Raw genomic sequence first — 14720 nt, forward strand, 5'->3', positions numbered from 1 at the left:
CTAAGCAAGCTTCATGTGAACTTAACACACTACAGGCATGTCACCATAAACTCACTCCACTGCAAGTTGAGCCTTTATTATCTCTTTAGTATTTTCCACTAAACATTAGTTGGGCATACACGTTTAACTGAGCACAAGGGAGACAACTGAGCATGATAGGAAAGAACTGCATAAGTTATTGTTTAAATTCAAATTCAATAATGTGAAACAGATTGCCGAAGGACACAAAGATCTTGGTCAATTTGCAACGATCAGTATAATGATCTTACAAAATCAGAAAAATCTATCAAGGTCAAAGTCTTGTTCAGGCAAAACATGAACACAATAGAGACAAAATATTAGCAAAAAGCTAAGAAAGATCAATATCACTGCCGATAAACATCCAAAATATATGAAGGAAATAAAAAATAACCCAATGATTAAGTGGTACTAAAAGCAAAAATCTGTTTAAATATGACAGAAATTACAATTCAACTTGGCCTCTTTTGACTGTGAAGTAAAGCCTAAAGTGCAGTTAACAGCATGGTCAGTCAAAAGGCACAAATAGATCTTGACTAAGTGAAACAGACATATTCTAAACAGTGGTGCAGTGGTTAGCACTGCTGCTTTGCAAGTTAATCATTCTGAGGTCAAATCCTGTGGCTACTTGTATGGAGTTAACATATTTTACCCATTTCTGAGTTTTCCTTTGGGTATTGCACTTTTCTTCCCATATTTTAAAGACATAATAATGTGGATGACTGGTGATTCTATATACTGTATGGCCATGGGGGCAAAGTTGTGTGTATATGGACCCTGAGACTCTTAAACTGTGCAGGGTAATTTTCTGCCTTATGCCAAGTGCTTCCAGGATCCTACAAAATAAAATTTTGTATACAGAGAAAAGAAACCACTCATAAAGTATACAACACAATTAAATCTGGATAAATTTACCAGATAAAATTAAAGGAAAAAAGCATCAAAATACCCACACAAAATTAAACAAAGACATAAAAATTAAAGAAGTCTGATTATAGCAGACATTCTTCAACAGCTATGGTTGTGAGATCATGAACAAATTCACATAGAAGAGTAACAAAAGCAGCTTCTTCCTACTTTCTCCTGTCCCATCTTGGTTTATCCTGCATAGGTAACTCTACGAAACCCTGTACCTTGCATTTGGCCAGAGTGGTTATAAAGAATTTCAAATAAAAGGTCAAAATTTACAAAAAAAAAAGATGTCTTTGGCAATTGTGGAAGATAAGATTTAGTACACAATAAATAGCCTGCATTTTGTAATGTGAGATAACTTGGAAGGGCGGCGCAGTGGTAGCGCTGCTGCCTCGCAGTTAGGAGACCTGGGTTCGCTTCCCGGGTCCTCCCTGCGTGGAGTTTGCATGTTGTCTGCGTGGGTTTCCTCCGGGTGCTCCGGTTTCCTCCCACAGTCCAAAGACATGCAGGTTAGGTGCATTGGCAATCCTAAATTGTCCTTAGTGTGTGCTTGGTGTGTGGGTGTGTGTGTGCCCTGCGGTGGGCTGACGCCCTGCCTGGGGTTTGCTTCCTGCCTTGCACCCTGTGTTGGCTGGGATTGGCTCCAGCAGACCCCCATGACCCTGTAGTTAGGATATAGCGGGTTGGATAATGGATGGATGGATGGTTAAAAATAAATAATTCAAAATAAACCTGTAGATTCAAAACATACTAGGAAACATATTCACTAGATGAGACAGTCACACAGGTAAAGGAAAGTAATACTTACAAAGTATATGTCAATTCTTCTATCCCAGCCAACAGCCATGACATATCTACAAGAAGTCATAATGAACAAGAATGATTATTTATATATTAATATATACGGTACATTTTACAGGTACAGTATATAAATTTTCTACATAAGGCTACAAAAGAGAATGAAATTGCCAGCCAGGAAAACATAATTCAGAGGAGACTCACCTGTTTCTGTTCATTGTTACATAGATGCAGTCTGAAACTTCATCACTATCCCCTTCTGAAATATTAAGAGAAAAAAATCAATCAGTCAACCATTGTTCTGTTTTTATGTTATTCTTTTAATTTTATGAAAAAATTACTGTAGGGGCAATCAAACACTGTAATACTCCATCCATCCATTATCCAACCCGCTATATCCTAACTACAGGGTCACGGGGCTGTAATACTCTATAAAGTAAAATAACATGCATTGAACCACTAAAGACTGCTGTAATAATTTAAGCATAAAGACTTCCACTAAACAGCAACTTTACTGCTTATAAACATTAGGTACAATTAAGCATATTTTAACAGTCAATTTGTTCCGATATCTGCCAAGTCTTCAGGTTTGTAATTTAAAATAACTAACACAAGGAATTTATTAATCACAGTGGTACTTTATCAGGTTTAAAGGCCTTCAATGTTTATATCTGATTAAGGCTGAAGGGAGGGAGCACAGTAAGAGTAAATAAGGACAGTTCTGTAAATAAAATATTAAGTGTTTACAGGAATTTCAGAAATGTTTTACAGTAAATCTGCTACAGTAACATATGAAAAACATTAGCTAATGTTTCATCAATCTACACTACTGTAAGAATTTCATCTAAAGGAAACCTGAAAAAAACAACATAAAGAAACCAAACAAATAAACTTGAATTTACATTTGACTGGGACTATACAGTTTAAAATATGCACATGGTCCACAGCCTTCTCACCAAACGAAATGCAGTTTTGGGCATTATATGTATAATATTTAGACGGTGACAGATGCTCTTTGCTGCCTTGTGAGAATAGATAAAATCAGTCTGATTCTGGTCAATTCAATTTTGAATAGCTAACCACAGACAGCATGTAAGAAGCTTTGCCAGCAGTTTTACCTCAGAATTCAATAAAGAGATTCAGTAATTGCGTAGTCAGATGATCTTTTTGTCTTTTTTTAAGATGAGGATAACCAAGAACAAATTAATTGAGGAGTTCAATTTGGAAGATAACAGAAGTTAACATATGCATATATGGGGGTGCTAATTGTTTTCAAAAGACAGAATGATCCTCAGAATGCAAATCATCAGGCCTAATGCATTTTCCACACCTCAAGGAATCTACAATCTTCTTAAGTTCTGATGATAAAATTGAGGAATTCAATGTGGCAATGTTGTTAGCTGAAAGCCTGGGGAGGGACACGTTGTCAAAAGAATAATTTCTGAAGGGTTTTCCAACAAATAATCTGGAATAGAACTGAAATAAATGGTAATTGAAGTCCAGAGGGTTATTATTAATTTATTTTTAACAAATGTAATAGAAAGTCTTCACAATTCCAAAATCTTAAGGCTTGTAGTTTGCTAGGCTTAGCTTCAGAAATTTAATATTAAGCCTTTCTATAATACAAATTAAATTCAGTTTTTAACAGCAGCAAAGAGTTTAATTTACACAGTGCTGGGGGTGAGTAAAAGCTCATACCTCAGATAGGATGAGGACTTTATTCTTTTTTTGAAGTTGAACTTTTATTATTCGGCTGTTCCCTTTTGTTCTTTAAAAATAATAAAAAATTGCTTACAAAAACAATATTTTCATTTCATACTTAGGTTATAGTGAATAATCTTTTGGCAGTGAAATCCACAGTCAAGCTGTGTCAGGTGATCCATATCAAAAGTTGACAGGGAGGAAAGCAGCAGTCAGCTGAGGTGATCTCAGCGCTCTGGTTGTTGTCTTCTCTTGATGTAGTAGTTTACCGTGTGAAAAATAATCGAGAGGAGCAATTTAAAAGTCCCAGGGTTGATCAGATCAGTGGCTGTGGTGTTCCAGCATGTTCAGGATACAACAGTTGTGAGGTCTCAAATGCTACTCTGTGGTAAAACTTTTTGGAATTTTAAGATAATACTGCTTTGGTACAATAAACAAAACAGTGTTAAACCTGGAGTTTCAAAACCCCAGTGTTAGAAAATTTAGAAAACCTTATCAGTTTTTCTCCTGGCAGAAGGCAAAAAATACATTCTTACAGCGTAATAATGAAAACAAAAGCAACAGCGTAAAAAAATGGAAAAGAAAGCAGTATAGCATAATTATAAAATGTAGAAATGATCCATGAAAAAATAATCTCTCATAAGCAGACCACAATGAAGTACTGAATATTATCTGAACATCATAGCTTGTAATTTACTTGAACAGCTTAAACAGTCATTAAGTTTTCTTGCTACAAGCCATTGTGAGAGCCAGCCCGACCACAGACAGACACCGTTCTTAAGTCCACCACACATTGTTTATTTACAATATTTACAAATAAACAAGTTCCGCACAGCACACAGTGCTCCAGCACCAAACACCCTTTTCTTGGACCGCTTAATGGTCCTCTTCGGGCCGCCTTCTCTCCTTCCTCTGAAGCCTTGTCCTCTTCCTCCCAACTCTTACGTCTCGACTGTTGGAAGGCGGCCCCTTTTATGCTCACCTGGATATGCTCCAGGTGCACCTTGATGAACCTCCGCCGGCACTTCCTGGTGTGGCAGAAGTGCCGCACGAGCACCCGTAAGCACTCTGGGTGACCCTGGAATTCCTTCCGCCAGCACTTCCTGGTGTGGCGGAAGTAATGGCTTCCAGGGCTCAAGGATCCACCGAGCGCACCCTGGCGGTTGCCCTCTCGTGGCCCGTGGGAGGTATACAGTAATCCCTCCTCCATCGCGGGGGTTGCGTTCCAGAGCTACCCGCGATATAAGAAAATCCGCGAAGTAGAAACCATATGTTTATATGGTTATTTTTATATTGTCATGCTTGGGTCACAGATTTGCGCAGAAACACAGGAGGTTGTAGAGAGACAGGAACGTTATTCAAACACTGCAAACAAACATTTGTCTCTTTTTCAAAAGTTTAAACTGTGCTCCATGACAAGACAGAGATGACAGTTCCGTCTCACAATTAAAAGAATGCAAACATATCTTCCTCTTCAAAGGAGTGCGTGTCAGAAGCAGTGACTGTCACAGAGATAGAGAGAAAAGCAAACAAATCAATAGGGCTGTTTGGCTTTTAAGTATGCGAAGCACCGCAGCACAAAGCTGTTGAAGGCGGCAGCTCACACCCCCTCCGTCAGGAGCAGACAAAGAGAGAGAGAGAGATAGAGAGAGACAGAGTTTGTTTTTCAGTCAAAAATCAATACATGCCCTTCGAGCTTTTAAGTATGCGAAGCACCGTGCAGCATGTCGTTTCAGGAAGCAGCTGCACAAAAGATAGCAACGTGAAGATAATCTTTCAGCATTTTTAGACGAGCGTCCGTAGTGTCTAGGTGTGCAAACAGCCCCCCTGCTCAATCCCCCTACGTCAGGATCAGAGAAAGTCAGCGCAAGAGAAAGAGAAAAGTAAGCTGGGTAGCTTCTCAGCCATCTGCCAATAGCGTCCCTTGTATGAAATCAACTGGGCAAACCAACTGAGGAAGCATGTACCAGAAATTAAAAGACCCATTGTCCGCAGAAACCCGCGAAGCAGCGAAAAATCCGCGATATATATTTAAATATGCTTACATATAAAATCCGCGATGGAGTGAAGCCGCGAAAGGCGAAGCGCGATATAGCGAGGGATTACTGTAATCCCTCTCCTGGTCCTTCCAAGCGTCCTGGCTGGGCATGGCGCCCAACCGCCCGCCACACCATGCTTCTTTCTGCTGCTAGATGCCGTAAAACATACTGTTCATAACCTTTTTGGATAAACTGAGGGAGACTAAATGTTTACATGTTTCACAAATAAAACAACTGAATGTACTGTACTGTACTAAATGTTGTACAGCAATGATCAACTGAGTGCTTCCTTATCATTATTATTATCAGTCCAAGCACAAGAAGCTTAATAGTATAGGGTGTTCCATGGCTAGATGAAAGCTATCAGTTTAAAAAAAGTTTGTCTGCATAATCCAGCTTAAAACCTTTGCAGAATGGAACAATGCTGCTGAAAAAGACTAGTGATCAAGGAATAACACTAAATCTATAAAAATGTATTAATTTCCTTTCATTCATGTAAGAAGCTATTTTTACAATGATGTGCAATTACATATATATACACATATTATATTACTAATATAAACACCAGCGATTTTGAAAACACTTTCAAAACTGGTGAAAAAACAAAAAAAGGAAAATCAGACATATGGCAATCATTTTCAATTGTATTTGAAGAGAAGAAAACCAGTCGCCTTTTGGTTACTACAAATGATGTTTAAAAGTTTCAGAATATATCAGGAGAAAGTCAGACACAACACGTACAGAAGCAGAAAATGCGAGAAGGTGCAGAACAACGACTTTTGGATGCAGAAGTAGTGTTAAGAAAAATTAACTCTAGGGTAACCTACTAGTTAGTATAACTGAAAACCCAGGATGAGAACATTGGGGTACAAAAACCACTCCTAAAAATTTTGAAGGTGCATTCAGGAAGTAGAAGGTTGTCCATTTCACTAATCAAAAATATGCAGTAGATCAGGAGGAAATTACACTTTAAATTACATCATCAAAATAAATTACAATTAAGGGCTTAAATTTCGTCTTCGTTTCCCCTGGGTGCTCCGGTTTCCTCCCACAGTCCAAAGACATGCAGGTTAGGTGCATTGCCGATCTTAAATTGTCCCTAGTGTGTGCTTGGTGTGTGGGTGTATGTGCCCTGTGGTGGGCTGGTGCCCTGCCCGGGGTTTGTTTCCTGGCTTGCGCCCTGTGTTGGCTGGGATTGGCACCAGCAGACCCCCGTGACCCTGTAGTTAAGATATAGTGGGTTGGATAATGGATAGATGGATGGATTTCGTCTTCCATCCAATGCACTTTTGACTCCATTATATACTAGCATTTCATCAAATAGAACCAGTACAACAAGGGAGTGTTTAATAACAGTGTTGACAAAAAACAAATCATTAAACTAGAGTCATGTCAACTACATGATAATATGGACATCACATAAAAAACTCTTTTGCAGATGGTATTGTATACTGTATGTGAACTAATTGCTTAATTTATCAAAATACCTTACTTGCACACTATATACTCAGATGTAAAGTACTGCAGTGAAAAATGGATTCACCCTTAGTGCCAATGAAACTTAGTTCCCAATCTGTCATCTTCTCAAAGCAACTGCATGATGTCCAAATACAAGGAAAAGAATATTCCTACCACTTCTATCACCTTTACCATTATTCTTCTTTAGTGTCTAGCATGCATAATTCTGTCAGATCACTGCAGATGACTGTGTCTTACCTTTTTTTAAAGTACGAAGACAGTGACCGTTATTGAAATTCCAAATCTTCAAACATCCATCCCTTCCACCAGTGACAAGCCTAGATAGATAGATAGATAGATAGATAGATAGATAGATAGATAGATAGATAGATAGATAGATAGATAGATAGATAGATAGATAGATAGATAGATAGATAGATAGATAGATAGATAGATAGATAGATAGATAGATAGATAGAATAAAACAATTCTTGTCATTAAAAATAAACTTGTGCCTACTATCTGTTCAATACATTTAATGAGCAAATAAACCAAAAAGTACCGTCGGCCGCTGTTGTCAAAGGCCATGCATGTTATGGAAGAATCATCATGTGCACCACAGAACTCAAACACTTGATTTCCTTTTTCATAATCCCATACTTTGACAACCTTGGAAAAAGACAGATTACTTATGAAACACATCACTTTGCAAAACCAATGAAAAGCATTCATTAATTGAGGCCTATGAAAACAACAGAATAGTAGTAATTAATGAAATATTTCAAACAACTGTTTCAATGTTGCTTATTTGCTATGTTACACAAATATGAGCAGTACTGCTTATTCCCAGTATGTGTATTTTTTTTACATTTTATTTTGTTTTATTTTGGTTTATATGACCCAGCTAAGAAGTACATCACCTTGTGCAACGTTGCTTTTCTTTAAAGGATATAAACTACATTATAAATAGCATTCATCTTATTAACAAATTAAAGTTAAACAAATTAACTTTACTGAAAAAAGTCTTTTACCACTTAATAGTTTACTTACAATAAAATTAACACTACAAAATAAAACTTTACTTACAGATCCTTCAGTACAGCTGACTACTTGTCTGAACTCATTATTATAACGACAACACAGAACAGGTTCTTTATGGGACACTATTAAATGGGGCTGGGGCTGCGGCCTGAAAGAGATGGATAAAATTACAGTTACATTATATCTGGAAAGGCAGTATGGTGGTGCAGTGGTAGCGCTGCTGCTTCCCAGTAAGGAGACCTGGGTTCGCTTCCCGGGTCCTCCCTGCGTGGAGTTTGCATGTTTTCCCCGTGTCTGCGTGGGTTTCCTCTGGGTGCTCCGGTTTCCTCCCACAGTCTAAAAACATGCAGGTTAGTGTGTGTGTGTGTCCTGCGGTGGGTTGGTACCCTGCCCGGGATTGGTTCCTGCCTTGTGCCCTGTGTTGGCTGGGATTGGCTCCAGCAGACCCCTGTGACCCTGTGTTTGGATTCAGTGGGTTGGAAAATGGATGGATGGATTATAGCTGGAAGAAAAAGCATCTTGGAGGCATAAGAAAACAGAAAAGGTTTTGATGAAATCTAGATATTCTCCATAATTTAGCCTTTTATGTCCTTGTCCTGAAGGTGATGACACAAAAAAATCACAGACTTCTTAAACACCAAATGTATCCATTAAGCTATTAATAAATTGGTACACCCTGAAATAGACTGGAATTCAGCACTGGATTCTGTATTGTCACAACGAATGTTAGGACAGGTTCTTTCTCCTTACATCCCTGAACTGCAGTGAAAGGGATGAAGAAACAATGGGATAAATAAACTTTTACAGAATTTGCCCGCACAAATTTCACCATTTTATTATATTAATAATTATTTTAACAAACATAGAGCAAAACCTTATTTGAAAGCAAAATAAGTCATAATTATCAACTGAAATACTTAAGCAAATCAAAAAGGACATACTTTATTCTGAGACTGAGATACGCCAAAGAATCTGTCGCAATGTAAAGAGTTTTAAGTGCTGGTGCAAAATGGCAGGCAAAGACATCTCCACGTATTCTAGTGGCTTTTGGATTTGCAGTAAACAGGCATGATTGATCTTGGATGTCCCAGATCTGAAAAAAAGTGGGGGGGGGGGGGACTGCTGAATGTAATTCGTAGATAATTACCACACACACAAACCCAAAATGTAAAAATTAAATGCAAATATTGAAACATTCATAGTCATACATCACAGGGTTATTGGATTAAGTCCCTCTTCTTCACAATCAATTCAGCACAGTTAATGAGTTTAAAATTTGTTTGTAAGTGTACTTTTACTGTGTACTTATTACAATACTATGAACATTAACTGAGCAAAGGACACTATACAAAAATAAACTGAACTGAAATGAAATACCAACCGCAGAGAACCATGACATTCAAGATAAAGTTTTGAATTGAAGCTGCAACATAGTTTTAAAAAACAAAGCAGTTTTTAATAGTGCAGAAGTTAATCTTCTACTGAAATACAACCACCAGGTATTTAAAAATGAGACACTGATAAAGACATATAACAATGACAGACCTTTAAAATGAAAATAGTAACTAGAAATAAACCAACCTTAACTGTATTATCACTAGACACTGAATAGATCCTGCTGTCCTCTGAAGAGATGTGCAAATAGAAAACAGGTGCAGTGTGACCTCTTAAAATTCCTGTTGGCTTACTATAACAGCAAAAAAGGATTTTTATTCACAACTTAAAAGAAAAGAAGAAAATACAGTTAGGTCCATAAATATTTGGACAGAGACAACTTTTTTCTAATTTTGATTCTGTACATTACCACAATGAATTTTAAATGAAACAACTCAGATGCAGTTGAAGTGCAGACTTTCAGCTTTAATTCAGTGGGGTGAATAAAACGATTGCATAAAAATGTGAGGCAACTAAAGCATTTTTTTAACACAATCCCCTCGTTTCAGGTGCTCAAAAGTAATTGGACAATTGACTCAAAGGCTATTTCATGGGCAGGTGTGGGCAAGTCCGTCGTTATGTCAACAACAACAACAACAACATTTATTTATATAGCACATTTTCATACAAAAAGTAGCTCAAAGTGCTTTACATAATGAAGAGAAGAAAAATAAAAGACAAAATAAGAAATTAAAATAAGACAACATTAATTAACATAGAAAGGAGTAAGGTCCGATGGCCAGGGTGGACAGAAAAAACAAAAAAAAAACTCCAGAACGCTGGAGAAAAAAATAAAATCTGTAGGGGTTCCAGGCCATGAGACCGCCCAGTCCCCTTTGGGCATTCTACCTAACATAAATGAAATAGTCCTCTTTGTAGTTCGGGTCATTATCAATTAAGCAGATAAAAGGCCTGGAGTTGATTTGAGGTGTGGTGCTTGCATGTGGAAGATTTTGCTGTGAACAGACAACATGCGGTCAAAGGAGCTCTCCATGCAGGTGAAAGAAGCCATCCTTAAGCTGCGAAAACAGAAAAAACCCATGCGAGAAATTGCTACAATATTATGAGTGGCAAAATCTACAGTTTGGTGCATCCTGTGAAAGAAAGGAAGCACCAGTGAACTCAGCAACGCAAAAAGACCTGGACGTCCACGGAAGACAACAGTGGTGGATGATCTCAGAATCATTTCCATGGTGAAGAGAAACCCCTTCATAACAGCCAACCAAGTGAACAACACTCTCCAGGGGGTAGGCATATCGATATCCAAGTCTACCATAAAGAGAAGACTGCATGAAAGTAAATACAGAGGGTGCACTGCAAGGTGCAAGCCACTCATAAGCCTCAAGAATAGAAAGGCTAGATTGGACATTGCTAAAGAACATCTAAAAAAGCCAGCACAGTTCTGGAAAAACATTCTTTGGACAGATAAAACCAAGATCAACCTCTACCAGAATGATGGCAAGAAAAAGTATGGAGAAGGCGTGGAACAGCTCATTATCCAAAGCATACTACTGTACATCATCTTTAAAATACGGTGGAGGCAGTGTGATGGCTTGGGCGTGCATGGCTGCCAGTGGCACTGGGACACTAGTGTTTATTGATGATGTGACACAGGACAGAAGCAGCCAAATGAATTCTGAGGTGTTCAGAGACATACTGTCTACTCAAATCCAGCTAAATGCAGTCAAATTGATTGGGCGGCATTTCATGATACAGATGGACAATGACCCAAAACATACAGCCAAAGCAACCCAGGAGTTTATTAAAGCAAAGAAATGGAAAATTCTTGAATGGCCAAGTCAGTCACCTGATCTTAACCCAATTGAGCATGCATTTCACTTGGTGAAGGCAAAACTTCAGACAGAAAGGCCCACAAACAAACAGCAACTGAAAGCCGCTGCAGTAAAGGCCTGGCAGAGCTTTAAAAAGGAAGAACCCCAGTATCTGGTGATGTCCATGAGTTCAAGACTTCAGGCTGTCATTGCCAGCAAAGGGTTTTCAAGCAAGTATTAGAAATTAACATTTTATTTCCAATTATTTAATTTGTCCAATTACTTTTGAGCCCCTGAAATGAAGGGATTGTGTTAAAAAAATGCTTTAGTTGCCTCACATTTTTATGCAATCGTTTTGTTCACCCCACTGAATTAAAGCTGAAAGTCTGCACTTCAACTGCATCTGAGTTGTTTCATTTAAAATTCATTGTGGTAATGTACAGAACCAAAATTAGAAAAAAGTTGTCTCTGTCCAAATATTGATGGACCTAACTGTAAATCTTGGTAAGCACACTTTGTTATACCTAGAGGAAATTTAGTTTGCATTAGGGATACACAAACTTTCAATGTATTCTACAGATCCAGTAACAAAAATCAAGAAAGAAAGAACTTCACTATAGTTGCATCACAAGGCTGCAGTTTTTTACACACATCTAACAATACTGATTGAGGCATAGCCCCCACCTAACCCCCTTTATGATTTAGTGCTAAAAATATGTACAACACTAAGAGTAAAACAGCTGTAAGATTTAAACATTTTAGTCATGAGGGTTGCTACTATGTTCCAAGATATAGCTGGCCTTCTTACTAATCTCTCTGACAAAGCAAGGGCTGCTTCTGAACAATCATTTTATGATCAATTAAAACAATAATGTCAGTTCTTGCTTTTAATAGTAAAGTACACACACAAACATATAGAAACTAATGTGATAATATAAACTTATTTATGAAACTATCCATCTTGGAAGCTATCTGTCTTGTCCAGACCTCAGGAACTGGACTTCACATGGCAAATACACTCGTACCAATTAATCAGTACCTATTAACCTAACCTGCATGAACTAGGCCAGGATTTACACTAAAATTCAAAATCTGAGAGAAAGTGGTAATTACCATTTCATGACACTTTACATAAAATAAATAATTAATAACATATTTAAAATACACTTTTTACCCTGGTACATATGGATTCCACATTCGAATTATCCTGTCCATTCCACCAGTTACTAAGAGGTTGTGGTCCTTGCAGAAGTCATAGGTCTTCACACCTTTGTAGACTCGAAACACTGTTTGATCCCATTCTGCTCTCTTCTGTGGAGGTCCAATTATAACGGGTCCTTTTTTTAATTTGCCATCCTTACAAATTTCTTTTATTTCTTTCATCTGCTGTTCTACATTAGTGGTTCCAACTGTGCAACCTATCAAAATAACATTTTTTTATAATTAAACCTAGTGGAATTTTGTCACAATGAATAATTATTTCAATATCTGTTTACACACAGTAGGGGTTCATTTTGAACACTTTTAGAGAATTGAACAAATCAACTAGAGTTTATTCTGGCAGTAATGGAGACTAGTCTGTCGTATACCTGCATTGTTATCACTATTTAATTTAATATTTTCTTTATCAGCATGCTGCTGCTGGAGTATGTGAATTTCACCTTGGGATTAATAAAGTATCTATCTATCTATCTATCTATCTATCTATCTATCTATCTATCTATCTATCTATCTATCTATCTATCTATCTATCTATCTATCTAGACATAATATACCCAAACAAAAAGGCAACCTATTGCTAATGATCCTTTCCTGTAACTCACCTAAAATAGATATTATTTCTCTAAATATAAAAACAGGACGGATATCCATTCTAAATCCCAGACTATCAGCGCCTCTTGATCAGACTTTTTAGCACTTTGTTTTTAATGAGAGTCTATGATCATGTACTATAAAAAGTAGGCTCATAAAATGGATGGAGGTTTGGTTGCAAAATCTGAATTAGTTTGATAACTTCACTCGTGATAAAATGAAAGTATGCTATAAAATTACACAATGCTTTGGATATTTAATTATGAATCCAAAAAAAGAATCTTGTCAAAGAAGAACATATAAGTAATTGTTTTTTGCATTATGTTTTACCATGTCAAACACAATATAACTGAATCACCCTAAAAGCAACAAATAATAAACGCAATCACATATTTGAATAGTGTTCATTTTGACTTACTGTACAAGGGGTTGTAGTGCTGTGGTTGTAGCTCTAAAGGAATGGGTTTAAATAACTTATCTCCTAGTAGAATTTACTTGTATTTTTTTCTGGGTACTCTAGTTTTCTCATACATCTAAACTTGTGAGTCTAAATTTGCCAATATTTGTTTGTATGAGCCTGTGGTGAACTGTTGCCCCATGTGAAAATGTCTTTTGCCTTGTACCCAACACTGCCAAGATAAGCTCTAACTCCATGTACAATCTATGTTGCATTTATTAATAAAACCTAATTATACTACTGGTGTCATTCAGATCTTGCTGCCAAGTATAGGCAAAACAAAAAAAGTTGGTTCATTCAATTATTCTGAGCAGAACTGACTACTGTAATATTTTGCACTCTTATTATCTCTATAATCAATTCAAAAGAAAAGTTCATTACTGCAATTCATAAACACCCCAAGATAAGTCCACTTCATAAAGTCTCTTCAATGGCTTCCAGTTAAGCTTTGTGCTAATTTTACAACAAGACCTCTGAAAAATAAGGTAATGGATTGCTTAACATTCCCACACATTACAAAATTTATTATGAAACATACAGACACAGGGAAAACATGCAAACATCACTCAAATAGTGAATAAACTAAGATTTAAACTCTGACTTTTGGAGCTTTGAGATCCTATAAGAACAGTTACTGTATAATACTGAAAGTAAATGTTTTGTTCTTCTTTTTTACTGTAAGCATAAAGGCAAAGATGATATTTATATTTATGACTAGCCGTCCCACATGGCTCCACCCACATAGTAGTGAAACAGGACAGTGAAGACCCGGCTCCCAATTCCTGATGTCACGCTTCCTTCTCCCCTTGGCCAGCAGCCTCTGTCTCGGATTAGGGTGAATATATCGCTCGTGCAAGCAAACTATGATTCTTAGCGCGATGAGAGAAGTTGAAAAATCTACTGAAATGTTCAAACAAATTATAGAAAAAAACCCGATCTAAATCCGTTCAGTAATTCTCTCGTTCGCTAGCTAAGTGGAGGTAAGGTGCACACCCTGAGGCTGGTGCGAGAGTGAGGAGATCCCCGCTCCCCCTCCCCTTGGCCTGCTGCATGTTTCTCGGATTCATGCAAATAAATCGGTACCACAAGCGCACTACGATGCATAGCGCAATGAGAGAGGTCGCAAAACCCGATCTAAATCCATTCAGTAGTTCTCTCATGAAAAGCGGACAGACATACAGACAGACAGACAGACAATGAATTTTATATACTGTATATAGAGATAAATTCAATCATTCAAATATCTCTGGAAATTCTTCTCATTAACACAGTGTACTA

The 14720-nt window shown here is 37.4% G+C and overlaps 1 protein-coding gene across 2 annotated transcripts in view; it reads right to left on the bottom strand.

The window, feature by feature from the left end:
- wdr95 (WD40 repeat domain 95) overlaps positions 1-14720 on the bottom strand; it is a 121066-nt gene that overhangs the window by 29926 nt on the left and 76420 nt on the right. For both annotated transcript variants that reach the window (XM_051927186.1, XM_028799330.2), the window contains 8 exons: positions 12348-12591; positions 9549-9654; positions 8909-9060; positions 8013-8115; positions 7489-7595; positions 7185-7264; positions 1933-1987; positions 1739-1784 (listed from right to left, as the gene is read on the bottom strand). In XM_051927186.1, the coding sequence (XP_051783146.1) occupies positions 1739-1784; positions 1933-1987; positions 7185-7264; positions 7489-7595; positions 8013-8115; positions 8909-9060; positions 9549-9654; positions 12348-12591 (893 nt within the window). The remainder of the gene's footprint in view (positions 1-1738; positions 1785-1932; positions 1988-7184; positions 7265-7488; positions 7596-8012; positions 8116-8908; positions 9061-9548; positions 9655-12347; positions 12592-14720) is intronic.

Source organism: Erpetoichthys calabaricus, chromosome 4, assembly GCF_900747795.2.
Source record: "Erpetoichthys calabaricus chromosome 4, fErpCal1.3, whole genome shotgun sequence".
NCBI classification, from domain to species: domain Eukaryota; kingdom Metazoa; phylum Chordata; class Cladistia; order Polypteriformes; family Polypteridae; genus Erpetoichthys; species Erpetoichthys calabaricus.